Source organism: Chiloscyllium plagiosum, chromosome 4 (assembly GCF_004010195.1).
Source record: "Chiloscyllium plagiosum isolate BGI_BamShark_2017 chromosome 4, ASM401019v2, whole genome shotgun sequence".
Lineage (NCBI taxonomy): Eukaryota > Metazoa > Chordata > Chondrichthyes > Orectolobiformes > Hemiscylliidae > Chiloscyllium > Chiloscyllium plagiosum.
In genome coordinates this window covers 21,989,817-22,011,861 of record NC_057713.1, presented here as the reverse complement: position 1 = coordinate 22,011,861, position 22,045 = coordinate 21,989,817, and the positions used below count along the sequence as shown (strand labels likewise).

Genomic DNA, 22,045 nt, shown 5'->3' with positions numbered 1-22,045 from the left:
TTTACAGCAGTCCAATCAGCACCTCTGATCTCAACCTTTCTTCACTTAAGAACAAACAAGACAAAATATACGTCTTGAAGCCATATTATTGCTATACAATGTTTAATTAGCTAATATGATATGCACCTAGCTGCTATAATTTAATAAACGGTGTTTTTTTTCTTAGTAAGACTCACTACTGGCTGATCTTCCCCTCAGTAAACAGCCAACGAATGCTGAATGTATTCCAGTTTACACCATCACTCTAGGTTGTACCTCTACCAGAGTGAACCAAGTCATTGGACCCAGATGAGGGAAGAGAATGATTGCAGAATGTTTCAATGCACAGAAACCATAGGAGGTTTCTCCTGAATTTCAGTAGATTTATCAAAGACTGTCTTATATTTATCACCCCTGGTTTTGGGTTCCCATGTTAATTTCTTTTTTTTAAAAAAAGACTTCTTTCTGTCTACTTAACAAACCATGTGTAATTTAAGTAATTGTTGTTCACTGCCACCTTCTCTTTCCCAGAGAAAGGTTCCTTTCTTGACAGTCGGCCTCTCTTAGTTTGGCAATATCCTTGTAAATCTTATTTGCGTTTTCCTCGAGGCTTATTTTTCGACATGGAAACCAGAATTGTGTGCAGTACTCTAAGTGCATCTAAAGTTGATTGTTATACATTAACTTCTGTTTTTTTTTTAAAGTTCTATTCTTCAAGAAATAAATTCAAATGCTTTGTGTGCATTTTTTCTAGGTCGTGTAACATGTGACACTTATAATGAATTTAGGATCAGTACTCCTACGTTGATCCATTAAAATACATTAATAACAATGTTGTAATTTGGTCCTCAACCGAAAAAAAATCTCTTATTTTCCAAGGAGTATCTTGCCTCCTCAACCAAATGTCACTGCAAATTTATTAACGTGTTCAGAGTCATCAGAAGACTCCAGGGCTTCAGGGATAATAAAACTGATTCTATAAAGTTAGTTCAAACACTTTTGAAAGTTCATTTTAAAATGTCATTTACAAAAATCTATGAATTATTTGGTAACCTACCCACTTTATCCTCTCACAAAACTTTACTACAGCATTTTGGAAACAGTCAACTTGTTTATATTTTCTTTGGAAACACTGCAAAAAAAAAGACTGTAGGTTTGACAATAAGCAATAACATCTTTTAGTGAATGAAGTTTGCCGTTGGAATTGGAGGAAAATGATAGTATTTGAGTTTTGAAGCTTGATGAATTCACATGGCTTGAAAATGATCAAGGGTTGCAGCGGAACAGAGCCAAAAGCTTTCTTTTCTAATGGGAATGGGGCAGAAGTAACTTGGCTGAAAATGTGTTGCTGGAAAAGCGCAGCAGGTCAGGCAGCATCCAAGGAGCAGGAGAATCGATGTTTCGGGCATGAGCCCTTCTTCAGGCTGCCTGACCTGCTGCGCTTTTCCAGCAACATGTTTTCAGCTCTGATCTCCTAGAAGTAACTTGGATAATGAATTGGCTGAGAATAGTGGTGAGTGGCTGGAGGAAGGTTTGTAGTAGCATTCCAAGGATCGTCGTCTGGATCCTTGCTTTTCCTGGTTACACATTAATGACCCAGACCATGTTGAAAAGGCCAAATTTTAAAGATTACAGATCATACAGTACATTGAAACATTGGAGTTCACCGTGTGAAGGCATTTGAGAGAGTACTGAAAACAAATTACAAAAATGGCACTGGCGATGACAAACTTAGGTTATTAGAGATGTTCGGACCTGCTCATTTCTGTCCATGTGGACTTTAATCAACATTACCTATACCCATTCCAAATCTTCTAAGAGCTATCTCACAGACAGTCACTAATGCAAAAAACATGAACATCCCACTTATGGGCAGCTGGATACTACCATTACACTGACCTCATCACAGTTTTATTCCAATCACAGACAATAGAGCAGAATTGCAGAGGTATGTGAGAATAACTGCCCTGGATACCTGGCTACATCAAGGAGTACTAGCAAAACTGGAGTCAATGGGAATTGAGGTGAAAACTCTCTCCTATTAAACGACACTACAATCACTCAACCTCCCATTATCAAAGTTCTGAGGAGCATGGAAACAGAGACAATAATTCAATATTTTACCTCAATTTACAATATGGAGGACACTAGTATTAAATAGTAACGAGTGCATTGGAGTTACAGAAAAGGTGGAACATCATTCAGGGAAAACTACTGAGCAAACTATTGGGATTCAAGGTAGATAAGTCTCCAGGACCTGATGGCCTAATCCTAGGCTGTTAAAGGAAGAGGCAGCAGAGAAAATGGGTCCATTGGTTATAATATTCCAAAATTCTTTGAGTGTGGGAAAAGTTCCAATGGATTGGAAAACTGCTAATATGACACCCTTATTCAAAAGGGAGTGAGACAGAAAAGTAGCCAAGTGTCAACCAGTGGTTGGTACAGAGGGTGTGATCTCAGTAGGTTGTGATGGCATTATCCTGCTCTCTAGTCAAAGTTTTAAGGAACTTTTCCATTTGAAGATAGCTGCATGTTGAGGACTGCTCCCTGTCTCTGAGCAGTTAATGAATGCAGTTTACACTGTATCAATCACTTGCTTGAGCTTTTTTTAAACAATGAATATAAAAGACAAATACTCAGGATGTCACAATGTCCCCATCCATTACTCAGCTCAAGGCCACTTTTAAATTTACCTCCTGCCGAGTGTCATTTGTTAGCCTTGGACTTTTGGAATATTGCATGCAATTCTGGTCTCCTCCTTATCGGAAGGATGTTGTGAAACTTGTAAGGGTTCAGAAAAGACTGACAAGGATGTTGCCAGGATTGGAGGAGGATTTGAGCTCTAGGGAGAGGCTGAATAGGCTGGGGTTGTTTTCCCTTGAGCGTCAGAGGCTGAGGAGTGACTTTATAGAGGTTTATAAAATCATGAGGGGCATGGATAGGGTAAATAGACAAGGTCTTTTCCCTGGGGTGGGAGAGTCCAGAATTGGAGGGTATAGGTTTAGGGTGAGAGGGAAAAAATTTAAAAGGGACCTAAGGGGGCACCTTTTTCATGCAGAGGGTGGTACGTGTGTGGAATGAGCTGACAGAGGAAGTGGTGGAGGCTGGTACAATTACAACATTTAAAAGGCATCTGGATGGGTATATGAGTAGTAAAGGTATAGTGGGATATGGGCCGAGTGCTGGCAAATGGGAGTAGATTAGGTTAGGTCAGCATGGATGGGTTGGACAGAAGAGTCTGTTTTCATGCTGTACATCTCTATGACTCGATGACATTGTTGGAGCTAAATAGGTACAAACAGGCCCATCCTGTTCAAATGTCAGCATGGAAACCAGAATCAAGAAACCTCAATACTTCTGGAAATAGATTGTGTTTTTCCAGAGAGAATTTGTTTTTTGTTGAAGTGACCGTATGTCATGCCTAACTGTTACAAATGAATCTACTCTTTCTTTCTTAAGTAGAAATGCACTCAGTAAAGACCTTGTGACCACAATTCATGTGACTTTTCCTGGGCTGTACACTCCAAACCTCCTCATCCAGTTGCAGAGTTCCAAATAAAAAGGAGCTGGTAAATATCTGCTGATATTTTTGTTTACATTTTTCATGACAACAGTAGCTCTTCATGAAATATATACTGCAGCTCGGGTGTGAGAACAAACAAAATTCAAGCTGCCTGTTTAAATAATCACACGTAGGACAATGTGAATAGTTCCCATTAATTTTGCAGCTGACAGGTGGGACTTGCTTGTTCTGCTGGGTCATTTATTTTGAATGGAATTTTCCATCACTGCCACTGGTCTAACCTGACAATTGGATCGATGGGTTGGTACTTCAGTGTGAATGTAGGCATGCTATGCTGCATTACTCCTACTCTCTGCTTTTCATTAGAAAAACAGCGATGTTACTTCATGGCACATTTCATCTAGACATTTTGATTTTAGAGGCCTTCTCTCCTCTTTGAGCTTTACAAGATCTTGAGAAAAATTATGTCATTGACAAAAACTTGTTCTGAAATAATAACATCTTCCGCTGTTAACTGGTGTTATTACAGGATTTGTGTTGGATTAAGTAGTACTGTCCTAATTACAGAACAGCAAATGTTATGTTGTAGCAGGGAAAGTGATAGATTGAGTTTCACATTGTATCTCTTCAGCAGTCAGTCCATGCTTTTCAATCAATGTACACATCTTGTTGCCTGAAATAGTTTTCAAGTCTGTGCTGCCTGTAACAGAGACAACTTTCAGATTGGTTGGTTTTTCAGATCTGGCACATATAGCAGAAGGTGGGCAGGAATATTCCTGCAATGTTGGCTTGATTCATTAGAGGAAGTAAGATAAGACCATCCCGTCTAATAGACTTTCTTTAATTAGAACGGTGGATTTCATTTAGTTCTTTCCTCTACAAATCTTGTTCACCTGCTGAGTAACCTCTTACCTGTTTCTCCACATGTGCAGCATAATGTAATTTTGCACAATCGCTTCTGCAACAGACTGAGAGCTGTTTTGAAATTTGTTAGATGCCACGCAGCATGTGACATGGCTTCCTTACCTAAGCATTTGTGAGTCTCTTTACTAGAGGATGGTACTGCTCTTGAACTCGATAATGTACACCTACAGACAGAGAAGGGATAGTTCACCTCTGGCTGACCCAAACAACACAACCATCGGGTCTTTACAGCACTTTGCAATCAGCGTTAAAATGTAAGAATTGCAGCAGCCAATTTGCACGTTGCAAATTCCCACAAGCAGCAATGTGTTGATGTAAGAGATAAATATTATCCAGACCACAAAAGACTTCCCTGTTCTGCTTTGAAACATTCCTATAGCTCTTTTATTTCGACCTGAGAGGGGAGGCAGGGCCTCCATTTAATGTCTTAATTGCAAGATGACCGTTCCAACTGTGCAATAATTCCTGACTGTAGCACTGGGAACTCAGTCTAGATTGTCTTGAAGTGATGTTCAAAGGAGTAAGTTTGATGTTACTATCAGCACTGTTTATTAAGTACTTTTCTTCACATTTACTACAGCTCCCAAAGTGTTGCTCCTTTTAAATGGTTATTAAATATCCTGTGTATGTAACAAGATTTTGCCTAAAGGCAAGTTTTTCTTGTTTTTCTTGATGGATTGCACTTGTGTTATGGAATTAGTCTCCATTGTATCATCATACTTTTATGCTAAATTTTCAGTTAGGAATTTTGTTATTCAAAGGGCAATATTTAACACTGAAATTACTACACCTAATCCCTTGAAGGCACCAACACTTGTACCAAAATAAATCAAGTCTTTGATGTTACTGAAAAGAGAGATATGTTGTTAAAGCATTTTGTCATGCGCATTTCGGGAACAGCGTAAGAATTCCAAATTCCAGTTGGTCATAAAATATTACAAGAGGAAAGGTGCTGAATCTTGGCAAATTGAAGGAAATGCATGGTATCATCTCAACCAAACACCTTCTATGATACCGTGGATTCCCATCATATTGGGACATTCTTACAATTGTTTTAAGGGGAATTGACAGTGTAGCATCCAATCACTGTAGTTTTTCAAGAATTTGAAATTAATTTAAATGGGTTGATAGTCCCCTGGCATCCATCCATCCATCCATATAGTTGTGGCTTGCATGGTACTGAACAAACAGCTTTTGGTCAGGTCAAGTCTGGTTTGTCAGGGACATTCATACTGTTTCCAGGAATGCTATACATTGACAAATTGCTTGACAGTTAGTTCTTCAAAATCACAGAACTTACTGTTGGAAGTCTGTACTGGCAGGCACTGAAGAAAGAACATGTACAATCCAATTATATTACTTTACTAATTTTAATTGTAGCTCTTCATTGTTGTAGGAAAAGTTTTGCATTTTGTCTCAATGCATTTGTGCAGCCACAGAAAACAAATAATTTCACTACACATTGTTGTGTTTTGGATCAATAAAATGTATTTAGGACTTAATCAATCACTTGGGCTTGATGTTTAATTTTACCATTTGGTAACCAGGTCACTGCTGAAAATGGTTTAAGGGGATGCTTTAGAATAAGGCTTATTTTGGAGAAGGCATGGAGATTAATTATGCTCTTGTTTCAACAAGGCTACAAAACTCTGCCCTCTGAAATGACCAGAAATGTAACACAGCAAAAGAAATAACACTTTTGTTTTCTTGAGGTTTGGCACTCACTCCCATCTTTAAATATGCTTATGATATAATCACTGTTGGGTCTGATGGTCCATTATTGTTGCAGTTATATGCTACCGGCTGAGAAACTTTCATTGTGACTAGCTCTTCTTGGTAAATCTTCCACAACTGTAATGATATAAAATGAAATGTAAACTGATATTGAAACAGAAAGCATCTCACACTGAACAATTCACTTCTGATACAGACAGGTGGCTTTACAAAGGAATGGAAAAGAGCTAAAATGGGATTGTAGGAGAATGATGCTCAGTTGAATAAAAGACTGAAGATAACATAAAAACAATGTTAAGTCGTCATAACCATTATTGGAAAATATGCTGTAAATTTATTTTAGACTGGAACAGAATTATGGAAAGGGCACAATTTTTTTCCATTTTAATGGGAGAGAGATGCTGAGGAGAAAAATCCCACTGAAGTATTGCAGGGTTGACAAAACTCCCTTTCCAATCGGTCTCCGGGTATTTCTCTGAAATAAGAGTGCCAGGAGTCAGAATGAGATGCAGGCTGTGTGGGACTCTGAACTCAACAGAATTCTCAGGTGACCACACCTATGCTGTGAATCAGTAGCTGGAGGGCAAACTCTGATATGTCTGGTGGATGAGTCCACGCAGCAACCTTTCAGAACTTGGGGTGTCAGTGCCTGATGACATGGGTGAAGTGGAGTTGGATAGCGATGTGAAATCTTCGCTGACTTGTGCTTTTTGTCCAGTTGCATCCAGTATGGCGGGCCTATTTGCCTTGTGGAAGATGGCAGAGGAGGATCCATCAAGAAGCAGAAACTCAAGCAACAAATGCCGTCTACCATACAGCCCCTGGAAATTAGACTGACTCAGACCTCAGTATGGATCTGAGTCACCCACAAAGCCTGGATCCCTTAGAAGGTACCAATGTGGATAATGGGCAGAGATAGAAAGTCTTCTCAAGGAAATACTAGATATGACCACAACCTCAGCATTTGTCTAGTTCAGTGATGCAAGAAGAGAATGCTGCCACTAATATGAACTTGAATTCTATCATTATGGTGCAAGTAAACTTGCTTATCACCCAAATACTTACTAAACAGTCACTATGTGAATGGGTAGTTACTGGGGCAGTAAGTTTCAAGAAGGAAAGTGTAACATGAAATTTGAACACAAATGGTCTAAAGATCTGAAGAGGTTTTTTTTTGTTCCTTTGGCATCAGATCATTAGAAGTGTGAAGGAAAATTTAAGGTTTAACAAGAATTCACATGGAATGAAGCATATGGTTTATATTGGGTTGACTAATTCCTTTGTTTGTCTGCTCTTTTTTCTACAAGTTCTCCTTCCCAACACTACCCACCAAAGAGACCCTTTATTTTCTAGAGAGGTTACATTTCACTTCTTGAGCAGTCCTCCCCACACCAGCACTATCTGCTGCTGGAGGTTCTGTTAGCAAGGAAAATTCTTTCAGCGTTTGCCTTGTCCTGACTCCTCTGAATCTTTTTTATTTCTGTAAAATCTTCCCTAATACTTCTAAACTTGAGTGAACATAGTCTAAGATGGTCAACTTTTCCTCACAAATTCTTTCCTTTTCACCAATTGATTCTTCTTGGGTTTTATTTCTTTTATCTTGGAGATTGATACAAAATACTTGTTCAAACCCTCTTTCATTTCCTTTTTTCCTAATATTAATTCCTTCGCCTTATTATCTGAAAGACCAGCACTCGCTTGATTCTTCATGAAATAACTATATATTTTATTATGAACTTTATATTTATTATAAATTAATGACACTGCTCGCTTTCTGTCCAATTTAACCTATTTGTCTAGTCTACTGTAGCCAACTGTAGCCTACTGTAGCCTGCAAGCCTTAAGTATGAACAGATATGAGATTCAGGCCCAGTTTATTCAGCATCCAAACTAACTATGAAATTCTCAACTAAAACAGAGGCATACGGATGCTGGAAATCTGAAGTAAACACAAAGTGCTGGAGAAACTCAACAGGTCAGGCAGCATCTGTGGAGAGGAGCCAGATTTAATGTTTTGAGTCCAGTGACCCTCCCCTCCCAGACCTTTCCGCTTCTGAAGAGAGATGATTGAATTAGAAACGCTCACTCTGCTTTCTCTCCACGGGTGCTGCCAGACCTGCTGAGTTACTCCAACAATTTCTGGTTTTGTTTAAGATTTCATGCTGTTGTGATTACTCTTTCACATTCTGAGGATCTTTTACTACAAGATTATTCATTGTTGTGTTTTATCACCCATTATGTAACCTGTTTTCTGATTGACACCTAATCGAGTTGTTCATGATACTGTTCCAAATACGTTCTACAAACGTATCCTTCAGGCGACATTCCCAGTTTGATTGTCCAATTAATGTGCAAATCAAAGTGCATATGCTGCAGTTTTCCTTCAACCCACCCCATTAATTTTAAATTTATACTCTCCATAATTTTATTTTTTGGGGGCCTATAAAATAATGTCATAAGACTTGGGACTACTCCTTTTGAAAACTATACTTGTATACTTATCCACCACACTTCTCAGTATTCCATGTTAAAAAGTATTTTTTCTGTGGGGGGAGAAAAGTCATTTCCCCATAGGTTCTATTTTACTCTTCACTTTAAATTGCTATCCTCTTGTTATCAATTTTCCACTAAGTTTCTCTTAATCTACTATGTCCGGACTCCTCATGACTTTGAACAGCTCTACCACAAGCCTCTCAGCATTTTCTACTCCAATCTATTCATATAATTGAGGCATTTCTTTCTTGGAAGATGCTTGTAAATCATTTCTCTAAAAGCTTCATGTCCTTGGTGAAGTCTGGTCCAAAGAATTGGACATACTTCAGTTGAGGTCAAACCAATTTATAATCAGTTACCTATTGCTTTTTATTTGACTGTAAAATGGGGCTGAAATCTTGTATGTATTTTTTTTTCAACCCCTTACTCAGCCTCTTTTAACTTGTGGAAGCAGAGTCTTGGAATACTTTTTTTAAGGCAGAAGTAGGTGGAATCATGATGAGCAAAGGTGGTGAAAGATTATCGGGGATGTGGAGCAGCAGAGTTGAAGGGCTGATTGGCCTTGGTTTGTCTTGCAACTTCACTCAATTGTATGTTTAGACCTCCGAATTGCTGTTTTCCTGCATCTCCTTCAGAATTGTAGCCTTCATTTTGTATTGTGTCTGCTCATCCAAAATGTGTCACTTGTCATTTATTTGCATTAAGTATTATATTGCATAGGTTCATCATAAGTCCTCCTCATCAATATCCTCTTAAAGTCTATCATAAGCATCCTCACCATTCACAATTCTTTGAAGATGTCCAACCTGCATATTTTGATATAGTCTTGGGTGTAGGAGTCACTATCATTAACTTATTCCAAGAAAAACAGTACACCTGAGTCGAGGGTTATGGGATGCAGACCACAAAGTACCAAACTGTATAAACTAGGATCTTGAATAATGGTGCAAGGTAAGTTCCTGTTACTATATCCCTTGGGAAAATGCTACTGGAAAGATTCCTCCAGTTTGAAAAATAACCATAAACCAAGCAATTTTTTGTGTGTGTGTTTTTGTAGTGTTGTGTTCTGTTTATGAGAGAACTGCTTAACCTGCTCATGACTTCACACCCTTTGGTGGTCCCTGGAAAACATCAGCAGCTGGGCACCGACTGTTTTCTGTCTGAGAGAATTGAGTGATTCAGGCATCTTTAATGGGAAACTGCACTCTTATTGTCTTACCCTTAAGCATGCTTCATGCTGGACTGGGCCCGAGGTCAAGTCAATTACTTTGTAGTTTCTATGTTCTTTCCAAGTATTTTGACAACTGATGACTGTTGAATTGATCCTGTTTCTATTGACAATAACTTTAAGGGAAATCCAAAAAGTTGCCTGATGCACATTGAAATATTTACAAGGTCATTACCAGTAGAGTTAAAGCATTTTAACCCCTTTCCCGGCGACTTTTTTTAGAGAAAATGTTTCATTTTCAGATTAATTTTTTTATTGCTTTTTTTAATAGTATTTTTAATGCTGATTATGGAAATAGCTTTTGTTTATTATCTATTTCCAATATTTTACTTGAAATTTTATTTTGAAGATACCATTTTCGGCCAAAAAAATTGGTCTTTCAAGTAGTTCATCTTTCGACCAGTTCATTTCTTGATCTGGCATTTTCACAATACCCCCAAGCATTTTCAAGGCGAAAAACACACAAATTTCTGCCTTTGGTACAGGGCGCCACATACAATCTCTTTGTCCAGTTTGTTCAGCAAAGCGATTAGTTTCGTCCACAACTCGATCAATAATTCTGTTGTCACATAAAAGACTAAAAAAAATCCAAAAGAGTCATATCAGCTGTGTCTTGATCAATTGATATTCCAGGATTTCCAGTGAATGGGAAACGTGTTGGTGGAGGAAGCATGCATTCTTCCGACACACATGTCGATACCAAATTCGTCCATCCTCCTCCTCCTCCTCACTTGAGAGAGAATAGCCATTATCAGACGAGCTTGCACTCTCATCTGATGTATCCAAGCTTCAAATAGAAGGTTCATACTCATTGTCATCTTCTGAGCTCGACATCTTGGCGTAATTTGTAAAAGAAAAACAGAAAAAACCGAATGACACTGTATGCCCAAAAGCAGTGCGTCGACGCTTCTTGCAATGCCTGAGGCGAAAGAGACACAGCTACCGGACGTATGAGTCACCGAGTATACTTATTTCTAGCTGAGAAGGGCCCAGAAATGCCGAGAATTGACGTATAAACTCGTCTGTGGCTGTTTTTGAATTATATGTTTTGGACGAGTTTACTCTTCGCTTTCTGAAAAAGACAAATTGGGTGAAGACAAGTTAACTCGTCTTTGCCAGGTAAAGGGTTAAATTCTCGCTGGCGAAAATATTCTAGGTGTCAATGCAAAGAGTGGACAGTGATTTTTCTTTTTATTGCCTTTCAGTTCATCTATTGTGATCAATATATTTCTGACCGTCCTGTGAGGACACAACAAGCATGTTTCCTACAATAAAAGTAGTGCTCTCATTAGTTTAATGAGCAGTGCCAATGTGTATGTGAGTGCTCTCAGAGTACTGAGTGAAATTGTAACTTCAAAATGAAAAAGAAATTGTCAGACCAAACGAATATGTCCACTTGAACCTATATGGTTTTGTTCCTGAGACTGTTTAAAATAAATAATTTGCATTAATTTTGTCATTGAGCTGTAAGTAAATATTGCCAAATTTAAAGGCAAAGTGGATGCTCTCTGACATGTAACAGCAAATTGGTGTGAGGAGGGAAGCTATTTAATCATTCGGGACTGTGGCATGTTGGAACTCCACCTCACTTACATCTGTAGCAGAAAGACCTGTGATCGCTCTTCTCTGCTGTAGCTTTGAAACTCTTAAGTTGCCAATTAATACCATCAAGGTCATGATCCTACTGCTGTTGGTTTCAAGCAAATGGCGGAAGGGAAACTCACATGGAGCATTTTTCCCGAGATCGGGCAATGGTAGCTCTCTGATAAGTTGTTTTGTGCATTCTATGTTCAGCATAAGGTCTTTATTGAAGCCAGCTGAAGATGTCTGATTACAAGGTGTATGCCTCAAGGTGGCAGTCATATGATTACAACAGACTTCGAGGGATATGTGTACATGTTTGGACTGAAGTACAATCATGAGTATTGTACAAGCAGTAGGCATTGTGAGTGGTGTTCCCTTATGGTAGGCTGTTGACCTCTGGTCAGTAGTGCTTTGTAGATAGGCCTTCCATTCCTGGGGTCTTTGCTTCTGGCGAGAGAGAGAGCGAGACAGATCATTACAACCAATGATGTTAACTTAAACCCCCAACACTAAAATTTCTGTGGCACAGGGGTTGGATGGACTCTCTTGCCTGACTTTTTTTTTTAGGGAGATGTACATTGTTAGAAACGAAAATCGCTTCTCAATAATCGCTCTAGACAAATTCAGGAAAACAAAGTTTTATTAACAAGTCAAGTCTGCAGAGTCGGGCACCCTTAAAGAAAAGGCGCGCTGAGGCTTACAAAGTCTCCATTATTTATAGGACAAGTCCCTCCTCTCCTTGGCTCCAACAAGCCATGAGGTTCACATTCTTAAAAACATCATTATTTTTATCACAAAGTCTGCAACAAAAGGCTCCAGAGTCTCCAAAGTTTGTTGTTTTTCTCACCCTGTAGTCTTATCAGTCAAAAGCTTTAATCTTGAAACAGATGTCTCAAGTCGCACTCCCATCCTGGAGTCTTATCAGCGAAGGACTCATCCTTCTCTGCTGTGTGAATGGCTTCATTAATCAAGAGCCTGCTCGCTTTCACTATAGCTCACAAATTGTCAGCATTCTGCACAATTTAAACGACTCTACTTTTGAGTATATAAAATGGTTGTTAGAAAAGAAACAAAGGTTTTGTCTTTTATTATAGATCAGTCTGTGGTCCAGGCACATCTTAAAGTTTAAACCGAAATTACCTCTTACATACATCAATATAACTCTGGGGGTGGCAAGTTTCACATTTAACTGGTGTTACAGACTTCTCCCTTAGATTTGCAAGTAAATGAGCTAACTTAGGCAGTTGCAACAGAAAAAAAAAACTGATCACACAAATTGTTGAAATGTAAAAATACAGTTGATACAATTCACTTTGAAGGATTTCAAAATGTGAGGCTGACTCTCAATAAGAATTGCAACATTTAAAAAGCATTTGGATGGGTATATGAATAGGAAGGGTTTGGCGGGATATGGGCCAGGTGCTGGTAGATGGGACTAGATTGGGTTGGGATATCTGGTCGGCATGGACGGGTTGGACCAAAGGGTTTGTTTTCCGTGCTGTACATTACTATGACTCTATCACTCTAAGTGGCGAAGCAAGTCATTCAGTGGTTTAAAAAACTGATCACTAGTCACACCTTTGAGGGCAATAATGCAATCTCATCAGCAATACATCCATCCCAAGAACATATCTTTTTCATACAAGTTAAGGACTGCATCCTGAAGGAGATCAATGTATATTTTCCTACATGATTAATGATCTACTAACCCTAGTGTGTTTAGAGCAATCAGATTTCAAAGCAACATTTTCTAAATTTAATCTGGCCTTTTAATTTTCAAGGAAGGAAAGATGTTCCCCAATTTAACATTAAAAGAACAGATGTTGGTCTATTGAGATGTATACCCTTGCAAATGGAGCCAGAGTTTCAAAGTCTATTGTAAATGTCATTTTTTTTTTTTGAATCCCAAGACACTTTACAGAACTATTATGCTCAAACTGCAATATAATTACAAGTTTACTTGTGTCAGTAAGTTATCTTTTAATATTAACTTATTTTCATTTCTGCAATGCCTGTTGAAATTGTGAACTTAAAAGTATAAGTTTAATAAACAGATAAATAAAGTGTGTTTTGCCCATGGTTTTAGGATTTTTTGGACTGTGTTCAAACTTCCCCTTCTGTTCAAACCTTTTGGATTTCCCTTGTAATATGTTTAAAGGTTTAGTGGCATCATGTAAAATGCTTGCACAGTTTGGAAGTGCCTGACTTTGTCAGCTAATGTTCTTTCTGTGAGAGAATTTTTAACTTAGTCCCCTCATTTCTAACTTACAAAAGTATCATGATCCCAAAAATGAGACATAACAACATTTCAATGATAAAATAATTCATGACGATTATCTTGGTGGACAGAATCTGCATTATATAAGAATGGAAGAGCATTTCTGTTCAGTTCAGTGACATATAGATTCATAGGATGACCTATTGAATGATGCGGAAATACGTTAGTTTTATGAAGCAATTGCTCAAGGACTTTTGATCATTGGAACTTATGAGAAAAATACAGTGGCAATGGAGTGCCCTTTTCAGTACAGATTACATAAAGAACATTGAGATGCGTTTATTGTAATAAGTGTATCTTCACGGAGAAGCAAAATAAAAACAATTTACCTTATTTTGTCTTTATTGTAGCTTCTTGCTTAGTAAGCACTAGGTGTGCATCTTGAGCTTGCTTGATTGGACAAACTGTGATAACCCATTTGTATTCCCGGAGTCACCTGTTTCAGTCGTATTCCGGTTCCTGAGCTGAACATTTCTGGAGTGGCAGAAAGGCAATACGATATTTTGATTAATTTGCGTATAATTTAGATAATTTGCATTTATTTCTGAGCTTTTTTCCACACAGTTTAGACTCCAAGAAGGTGGTGGTGGTTGTTATTTTGATTTTTAATATTTGCAGGGATTTCAGTGATGTGGGTTATGGTGGGATGTATGACAGAATCAGACAAGAAGACTGGTACAGTCTACATCAGGAGTAATCACTTGTGCTTTTCACATGTGGTGTTTGTGGCCAATAGGCAGTGATTTCTGCTTGTTAAACACCTTGTTGATGGCACAATATTTATTTCTCATCACTTGTATAAATTGATATCAGCCTTTCATTGTACCAAACTCATCAAGCGAGCTAGATGACAGTAAAACTTACTATGGAAATCAGGACCGTGTATCTGGTAGATGCAGCTTGTTGCTTGTTCCAAACAGCTTCAGTGTTGCCTGTGACGAAACTACTCTGAGCTCAGAGCATGATCCATAGGCACCAGACATATGGAGTTTTACTGCATGTGACATTCGCTATCCCTCATGACCATCTTGGCACTTCTCTGATAGACTGGCAGTGTGCTCGGAAAGCACAGACTTGTAATACTGAGGACACCAGCAACCAGTTCTAGCTGCAGCAGAACGATCTTTTGTACAGGTGCCCGGCTCAGACTGGACTGTCAAAAAAGCAGTCCCTAATCCAAATTTGGATCCCATTTGCCAAATTACTGTGGGCTCTTGGCCTTTTACCCAGGCTGCCATGTGAGAACTTGTCAAAAAACTTGCTGAGGACTGTGTACACCCTCTCAACTGCACTATTCTCATCTACAAACTGAATCACCTCCTTAGAAAATTGAATCAATTTTGTTAAATGTGATCTCCCCCTAACAGACCCGTGCTGACTGCCCTTGAGTAATTCCTGCCACTCCAAATCGTTGTTAAGTCAGTTGCTTAGAGATTTTTTCCAATAGTTTCCCTACCACTGATTTTAATTTCACTTGGGGTTTTCTGTATTTTATCTTGAATAATAGTCATAGAGGTCTTAAGCATAGAAAAAGGCCCTTTGACCCATCGAGTCTGCACCAGTCAAAATCAGCCACCTAACTATTATAATCCTATTTTCTAGCACTTAGCCAATAGCCTTGTATGCTTTGACATCACATCTAAATACTACTTAAATGTCATCCATACAGGTTAAGAGTTCCAGATTCTCTCCACCTTCTCGGTCGAAAAGTTTTTCTTCACATCTCCTCAAACCTTCTAACCATTACCTCAGATTTATGCCCTGGATTACTGAGAACTCAAGGCAGAGGTGGGTACTGCAAATGCTGGAGATTCGAGTCAAGATTAGTGTGGTGCTGGAAAAGCACAGCAGGTCAGGCAGCATCCAAGGAGCAGGAAATTCCTGATCAAGGGCTTTTGCCCAAAACATCGATTTTCCTGCTCCTCAGATACTGCCTGACCTACTGTGCTTTTCCAGCACCACACTAATCTTTACTAAGTCCTCAAACAAGGAGTAAAGTTTCTTCCTGTCTACCCTGTCTATGCCCCTCTATGCCCCTCAATTCTATACATGTCAGTCATGTCCTCTCTCAATCTCTATTGCTCTAAGGCAAACAGCCTCGGTCTGTCCAATTTCTCTTTGTAACTAAAAACTCACTAGCCCAAGGATCATCCTCGTAAATCTTCTCTGCACCCTCTCCAGTGTTATCACATCCCTCCTTTAATGGAGATTCCAGAACCGCATAAAATACCATAGCTGTGGCCTCACCACTGTTTTATACAGTTCCATTATAACCTCCGTACTTGTAAAATTGATGCCTCGTTTAACAAAAGCAAGCAATCCATATACCAGCTTTATCATTTTGCCCACCTGATACCTTAAGGGACTGGTGACATGCACACCAAAGTCCCTCTAATTCTCAGTGCTTCTCAGGGACCTACCAGTCATCATGTATCTCCATGGTAACACTAGCTGTCAAGCACCTCTTCGATGGCCAGAGCGGATTTGTACATTAATGTCAGCATTCCCTCCTTGCTTCTCAGGGAAGCCTGGGATACATTTCATCAAGATCTGGGGATTCATCCAGATTTAAAATTGCTAAAACTGCTAATATGTTCTCTTCAATTTAAATTTATTCAAATATATTACAGTCTGATTTCTATAACTCCATTGACCACCTCGAGTGAAAACAACTTCAGATCATCTCGATCTTCCAAATCCATATGAAATAGCCACTTTGGTCCGTAATGACTCCACGATTTCCATTGGAATCCTCTTGACTCTAAAAAAACTAACAAAATATATTTGGATTTTCCTTATTATGTCTTTGTTCTCTTAATTTCTTCATTAAATAAGCCCAGCATTTTCTATCCAGCTCTTGACTTTATGCAGGTCTGAGCTCTCTCTGTCTTCCATAAGCTTGTCTATTTGCCCTCTCATCATTAGAATGAAGACGTCAGCGTGTATGAGGGGCCATAACTACAAATTGAGGGGTGATAGATTTGAGGCAGATGTCAGTGGTAGGTTCTTTACGCAGAGAGTGGTAAGGGCGTGGAATGCCCTACCTACTAATGTAGTCAACTCAGCCATATTAGGGAGATTTAAACAATCCTTAGATAAACACATGGATGATTTTGGGATAGTGTAGGGGGACGAGTTGAGAATAGTTCACAGGCCAGGGCAACATCGAGGGCCAAAGAGCCTATTCTGCGCTGTATTGTTCTACGTTCTATGTTCTACTTTCCCCACTATCACTGACATGCTTCTCCCTCCAATTATTGTACCACTTGCCAGGCTTCAATCCCTAAAATTAGGTCCGCGCTTATAGCAGTTTCTACACGCATACTCCTGGATACATTTAAATAATTCTGGAAGTCCTCTCGAAGCTGACACCATCCAGGACAAAGCCATCCTTCTGATGGCCGCTACATACACAAGCATCCACTCTATCCTCTGGTTGTAAGTTTTCTGACTGAGCTAGTCGATTTGTTCTCAGCTATTTCATCACCATGCAAGGTAACGTCATCAGTGAGCCTCTGGTGAAGCGTTGGTGTTCTGTTCCACTTGCTATTTATCTCTCTCTGTCTGTTGTGGTAGGTGATATCATTTCTGGTTCTGTTTCTGAGAGGTTGATAAATGAGGTCCAAAGCAATGAGTTTGTTAATGGAGTTCCGGTTTGAATGCCAAGTCTCGAGGAATTCTCATGCGTGTCTTTGTTTATCCTGTCCCAGGACGGATGTATTGTCCCAGTCGAACTGGTGTGCCTTGTTGTCTGTGTGTAAGGATACTACTGACAGTTGGTCATGTCTTTTGGTGGCTAGTTGGTGCTCTTGTATCCTGGTGGCTGGCTTCCTGCTTGTTTGTCCAATGTAATGTTTGTTGCAGTCCTTGCAGGGTATTTTGCATATGACGTTCGAACTGCTGGTTATTGGTCATGGGTCCTTTAAATTCATCAGGAGCAGTTTCAGTTTGGTGGTAAGTTTGTGGGCTATCATGATGGCAAGGGGCCTGAGTAGTCTGGTCATAATCTCTGAGATGTCTTTAATCTATGGTAGTGTAGCTTGAGTCTCTGGGCGTGTTGTGCTTTCCTGTTTAGGTTTGCTGTATAAGAATCGGCGGACTGTGCTTATCGGATACCCGTTGTCCCTGAATACATTGTATACCCATGTCATCCTGATTTGGAAATCTATCACCATTCCTTTAGTGTTGCTGGGTCCAAATTCTGGAACTCACTCCTTACCGACAGTGTGTATACAATTCAATTGGATTACAGTGGCTCAAGAAGGTCGCTTTTCAAGGGCAACTAGGTACGGGTAATAAATGCTGACCCACCTCCCATGAATCAATAAAATAAATTCACCCTTTCAGGTGGGTATCAAACTTCAACTCTATCTCCTTGTATATTCCATGGTATTGCTATTGCTGAATTCCTCCACTCTTAAAATTCTAAGCTTATCAGAGACAAGGAACCGAACATGATCAGCTCAAATCAGGAATAATTAATTGGTGGTTTTCAGAACCTGAGTTCATGGTGAGTAAATCACCTTTTGATTCTTCAAAGACTGCCCTCCATCAGTATGGTACAGGCCAGGAATATCATGGCATTTGCCCAAAACATTGATTTTCCTGCTCCTCAGATGCTGCCTGACCTACTGTGCTTTTCCAGCACCACACTAATCTTTACTAAGTCCTCAAACAAGGAGTAAAGTTTCTTCCTGTCTACCCTGTCTATGCCCCTCTATGCCCCTCAATTCTTTACATGTCAGTCATGTCCTCTCTCAATCTCCACTGCTCTAAGGCAAACAGCCTCGGTCTGTCCGATTTCTCTTTGTAACTAAAAACTCACCAGCCCAAGGATAATCCTCGTAAATCTCCTCTGCACCCTCTCCAGTGTTATCTGATTTACCTGAATGAGTACAGCTTCCACAACATTCAAGAAGCTCAATAGCATCCAGGGCAGGCCAGCCTGTTTCATTGCAACCCCATTGGCCACCTCAAACACTTATTTCCTTCACAATTACTGCACTATGGCAGTTTTGACAAGATATATTCGAGCCATTCTCCATGATTCCTTTGTCATCTTCTAAACCTGCAGCCTCTACTAACAAAAGGGATAAGGACTGAAGATGCCTGGGAACAGCACCACTCCCTCACATTCCACACTGAGATGTTCGCTATCCTAACTTGGCTCTTTAGCACCACTTCTTCACTGCCATTGGGTCACAGACCTGGAATTGCCTATCACCAGATAGATATTAGTCAGAACATAGCTCTCTGTCACCCCACATGAGGCTAGTTGGAGATGGATATCAAATTCAGGCCCTACTATTGACACTTTCAAGTCATGAATGAAATCTGTGTGTATCATGGTGAACAGAAAAGAATGACAATGTGAAATGCGTTTAAGCACAACAACCATACACTATTCGATATTCTATGTAGCGGGATAGATTATGCACTAATTGCTCAACTTACCTACCTGTGTCAAGTCTACTGTTTTCTTATTCTTTATTTAATTTATGTGATAGATCAAGTCAAGTGAAGTTGTTGCCATCCTACTTTTAAGAGCCATGAATATCATAGGCAGATGCAACATTAATTAAAGTAAGAGATGGCTTTTTTGATCCTCAAGTTGGTCATGAATTTACTTATTAAAGATTCCTCTGTTCGGAACAGGGAATGGAAGCAGAGATGCAGTGACAATGAATTCTAAACAAATTCCAAACCAGAGTTGAAAAATAAATCACAGGCATGTAAACCTATGATCTGACAGCTCTGAGCTAAGTCCTCTTACTATTTTTTTGGGTGTGTAGTATTGGCTGACTGGAATAGGAAGGGATAAATTGGATAGCTGGCATCTCATGTCCATGGTAGAGCTTGAGCAATTTTCCTCCACATTCATTTAAATGTGGTACTGAACTTTGAAGCTTAGTACACTGAGGAGGACCATATAAAACTTGAAAAGGACATTGACAAGTGGTGGAAAGGTGGTAGATGAAGTTGAAAGAGCAGCAGTTGAAGGTGATATATTTTGGTAGAAAGAATATGGCAAGGTAATACTCCAAAGGGTGTACACATCAGACCCCTAACTGTACATGTGTATGAATTAATGAGCTTTATTCTTAGTGGTGTGGAGCAAGGATGTTCTGAAGAACTTGTATAAAATGCTAATTTGACCTCAGTGGATATATTTTGTACAGTTCTGAGTGCTACACTTCAGGAAGAATGCAAATATATTGGAGAGTGTAGAAAAAGTAAAGGAGGGTTGAGAAATATCCACTTTGAAGACTAATTGGAAGCATTGGAACTACTTTCCTTGGGGGAAAAGGCTGAGTGGTGATGTGCTGCAAGCCTTCAGAATCATGCAGGGTCTGGACAAAAGATATTGGGAGGAAATTAACGATTCCCATCTAAGAACAAGAGGGCACAGATTTGAAGAAATTCAGAAACTAAGTAAATGTGATGGGAAATTAAATTGAAACACACTGCTTAATAGTAGTGAAGGCACTTTGAATTGAGACATTGAAAAGAGTATTGGATGATTGCACATTATTTAAATAGAAACAATGTTGTGGGGAAAATGGGGAGAATTTGTAATGTTCCATCAATAAGACAATGCAGATATAATGGACTGAATGGCTCTCTCGCAGCATTATAACTATTCTGTGATAAGTGAGAATCACGACCTGTCCATGTCAACTTTGCCCATTCAACCATTGTGAATATGCAATTTTCTCCAACAGAAATGCCCTGCCCATGTGATCCTTTTTCATCCTCCTTCAATAAAACTTTCAACACATTCTTACCATTTTTGCGTTCTGTTCTGTATATACCTGAAATAAGTTCTGGTAGCATGGTGGCTAAGTGGTTAGTACTGTTGCCTCACGGTGCCAGGGACTGGAGTTCAATTACAGGCTTAGATGACTGTGCAAACTCCACACTTGCGTTCTCCCCATGTCTGCGTGGGTTTCCTCCCATAATCCAAAGATGTATAAAGCTAGGAGGATTTTGCTATGCTAAATTGCCAAAAGTGTCCAGTGATGTGCAGGTTGGGTGCGTTAGCCACAGTAAATGTGCAGTTACGGAAACAGGGTGGAGGGCTAGGTCTAGATAGGATACTCTTCGGAGGATTGATTCAGACTTGATGGACCAAATGGCCTCTTTCTGCACTGTAGGGATTCTGTGATTCTAACTAGATTAGTTGTGTACCTCCTTTGTACTCTCAACTTGGAAAGACACAAAAGATTTGATGAGTTATTAGCAAGGAGCAGGGTGACAAAACCCTCACTTTACTTACTCCCTTGATTAAGGGCTTATGCCCGAAACATCGATTCTCCTGCTCCTTGGATGCTGCGCTTTTCCAGCAACACACAGCAACACATTTTTCAGCTCTGATCTCCAGCATCTGCAGTCCTCACTTTCTCCTAGTTAATTTTGACCTACTGCAAATCCTCTTGCAAGGATGCCTTCCTTGAAGAAACTCTCCTCCTCCCTCTACAAGGATCTCAGTGAGTCCCTCTCTCACTGTACCCCCCAAGTCCTCTCCACTGCCCTGAAGCTCTTCAGTCATGTCCTCAAACAGACTTGCTACCACAGCCACATCTCCTTCCTCAGCACCTGTCTACGGAACTGACTGACCCCGCATGGACTCCGGACTACGTTCAGACCAACAAAATTTGGACCCAACCAGGACAACCAGTACATAGAACAAATCCGAAGCCTCCAGCAACAGACCTCCCTCCGGATCCTCCGCTACACGCTTGCAGCCTTGCACCGCTACCTACATTCCCTGCAGTCAGCCCTACCCCAGCTCAGGACAACACTCTCACAGACCTGCAAAGGACCTCTACTGTTCTTCATCCTCAGAAGAATCCATACACTAAACAAACAGTTCTTCCTAGCCATATCGGAAATTAAAGACAGTAAGTACCAAAAACTTTCATGTACTTACCCCACACTCCGGATTCCTCAACCATTCCAGTATCTTCCATCGGGCGCCATAACCTGCTGCAGCGACCGCTGCCGCAAACCATGACATCACTTCCACCCCCACCGACCATGCAGCCTCCGCGATCGCTGCCCAGACAACCGTCTCCACAATCGCCAGGAAGGCCATCGCCAACAGAATCGCGGCCTCCGCGGGGTCCACAGCCACCGGGAACAACACCGTTTCTGCCGTCGCCACAGCCACTTCCACCCCCGGAGTTGCCGTCGCCGCAGCCACTTCCGCCCCCAGTGACGTCACTCACCTGCACAACGACCATGCTGCATGCGTCTCTGCCCCCCTGCTGATCTCTACCCCCATGGCGATCTCCACCCCCAC

General features: G+C 40.1%; 1 protein-coding gene across 1 annotated transcript in view; it reads left to right on the top strand.

The window, feature by feature from the left end:
- The window catches only part of tsnare1 (T-SNARE Domain Containing 1), a 596,230-nt gene that overhangs the window by 52,965 nt on the left and 521,220 nt on the right, over positions 1-22,045 (top strand). The window contains exon 2 of the mRNA XM_043687537.1: positions 15,413-15,531. Coding sequence (XP_043543472.1) covers positions 15,413-15,531 — 119 coding nt within the window. The remainder of the gene's footprint in view (positions 1-15,412; positions 15,532-22,045) is intronic.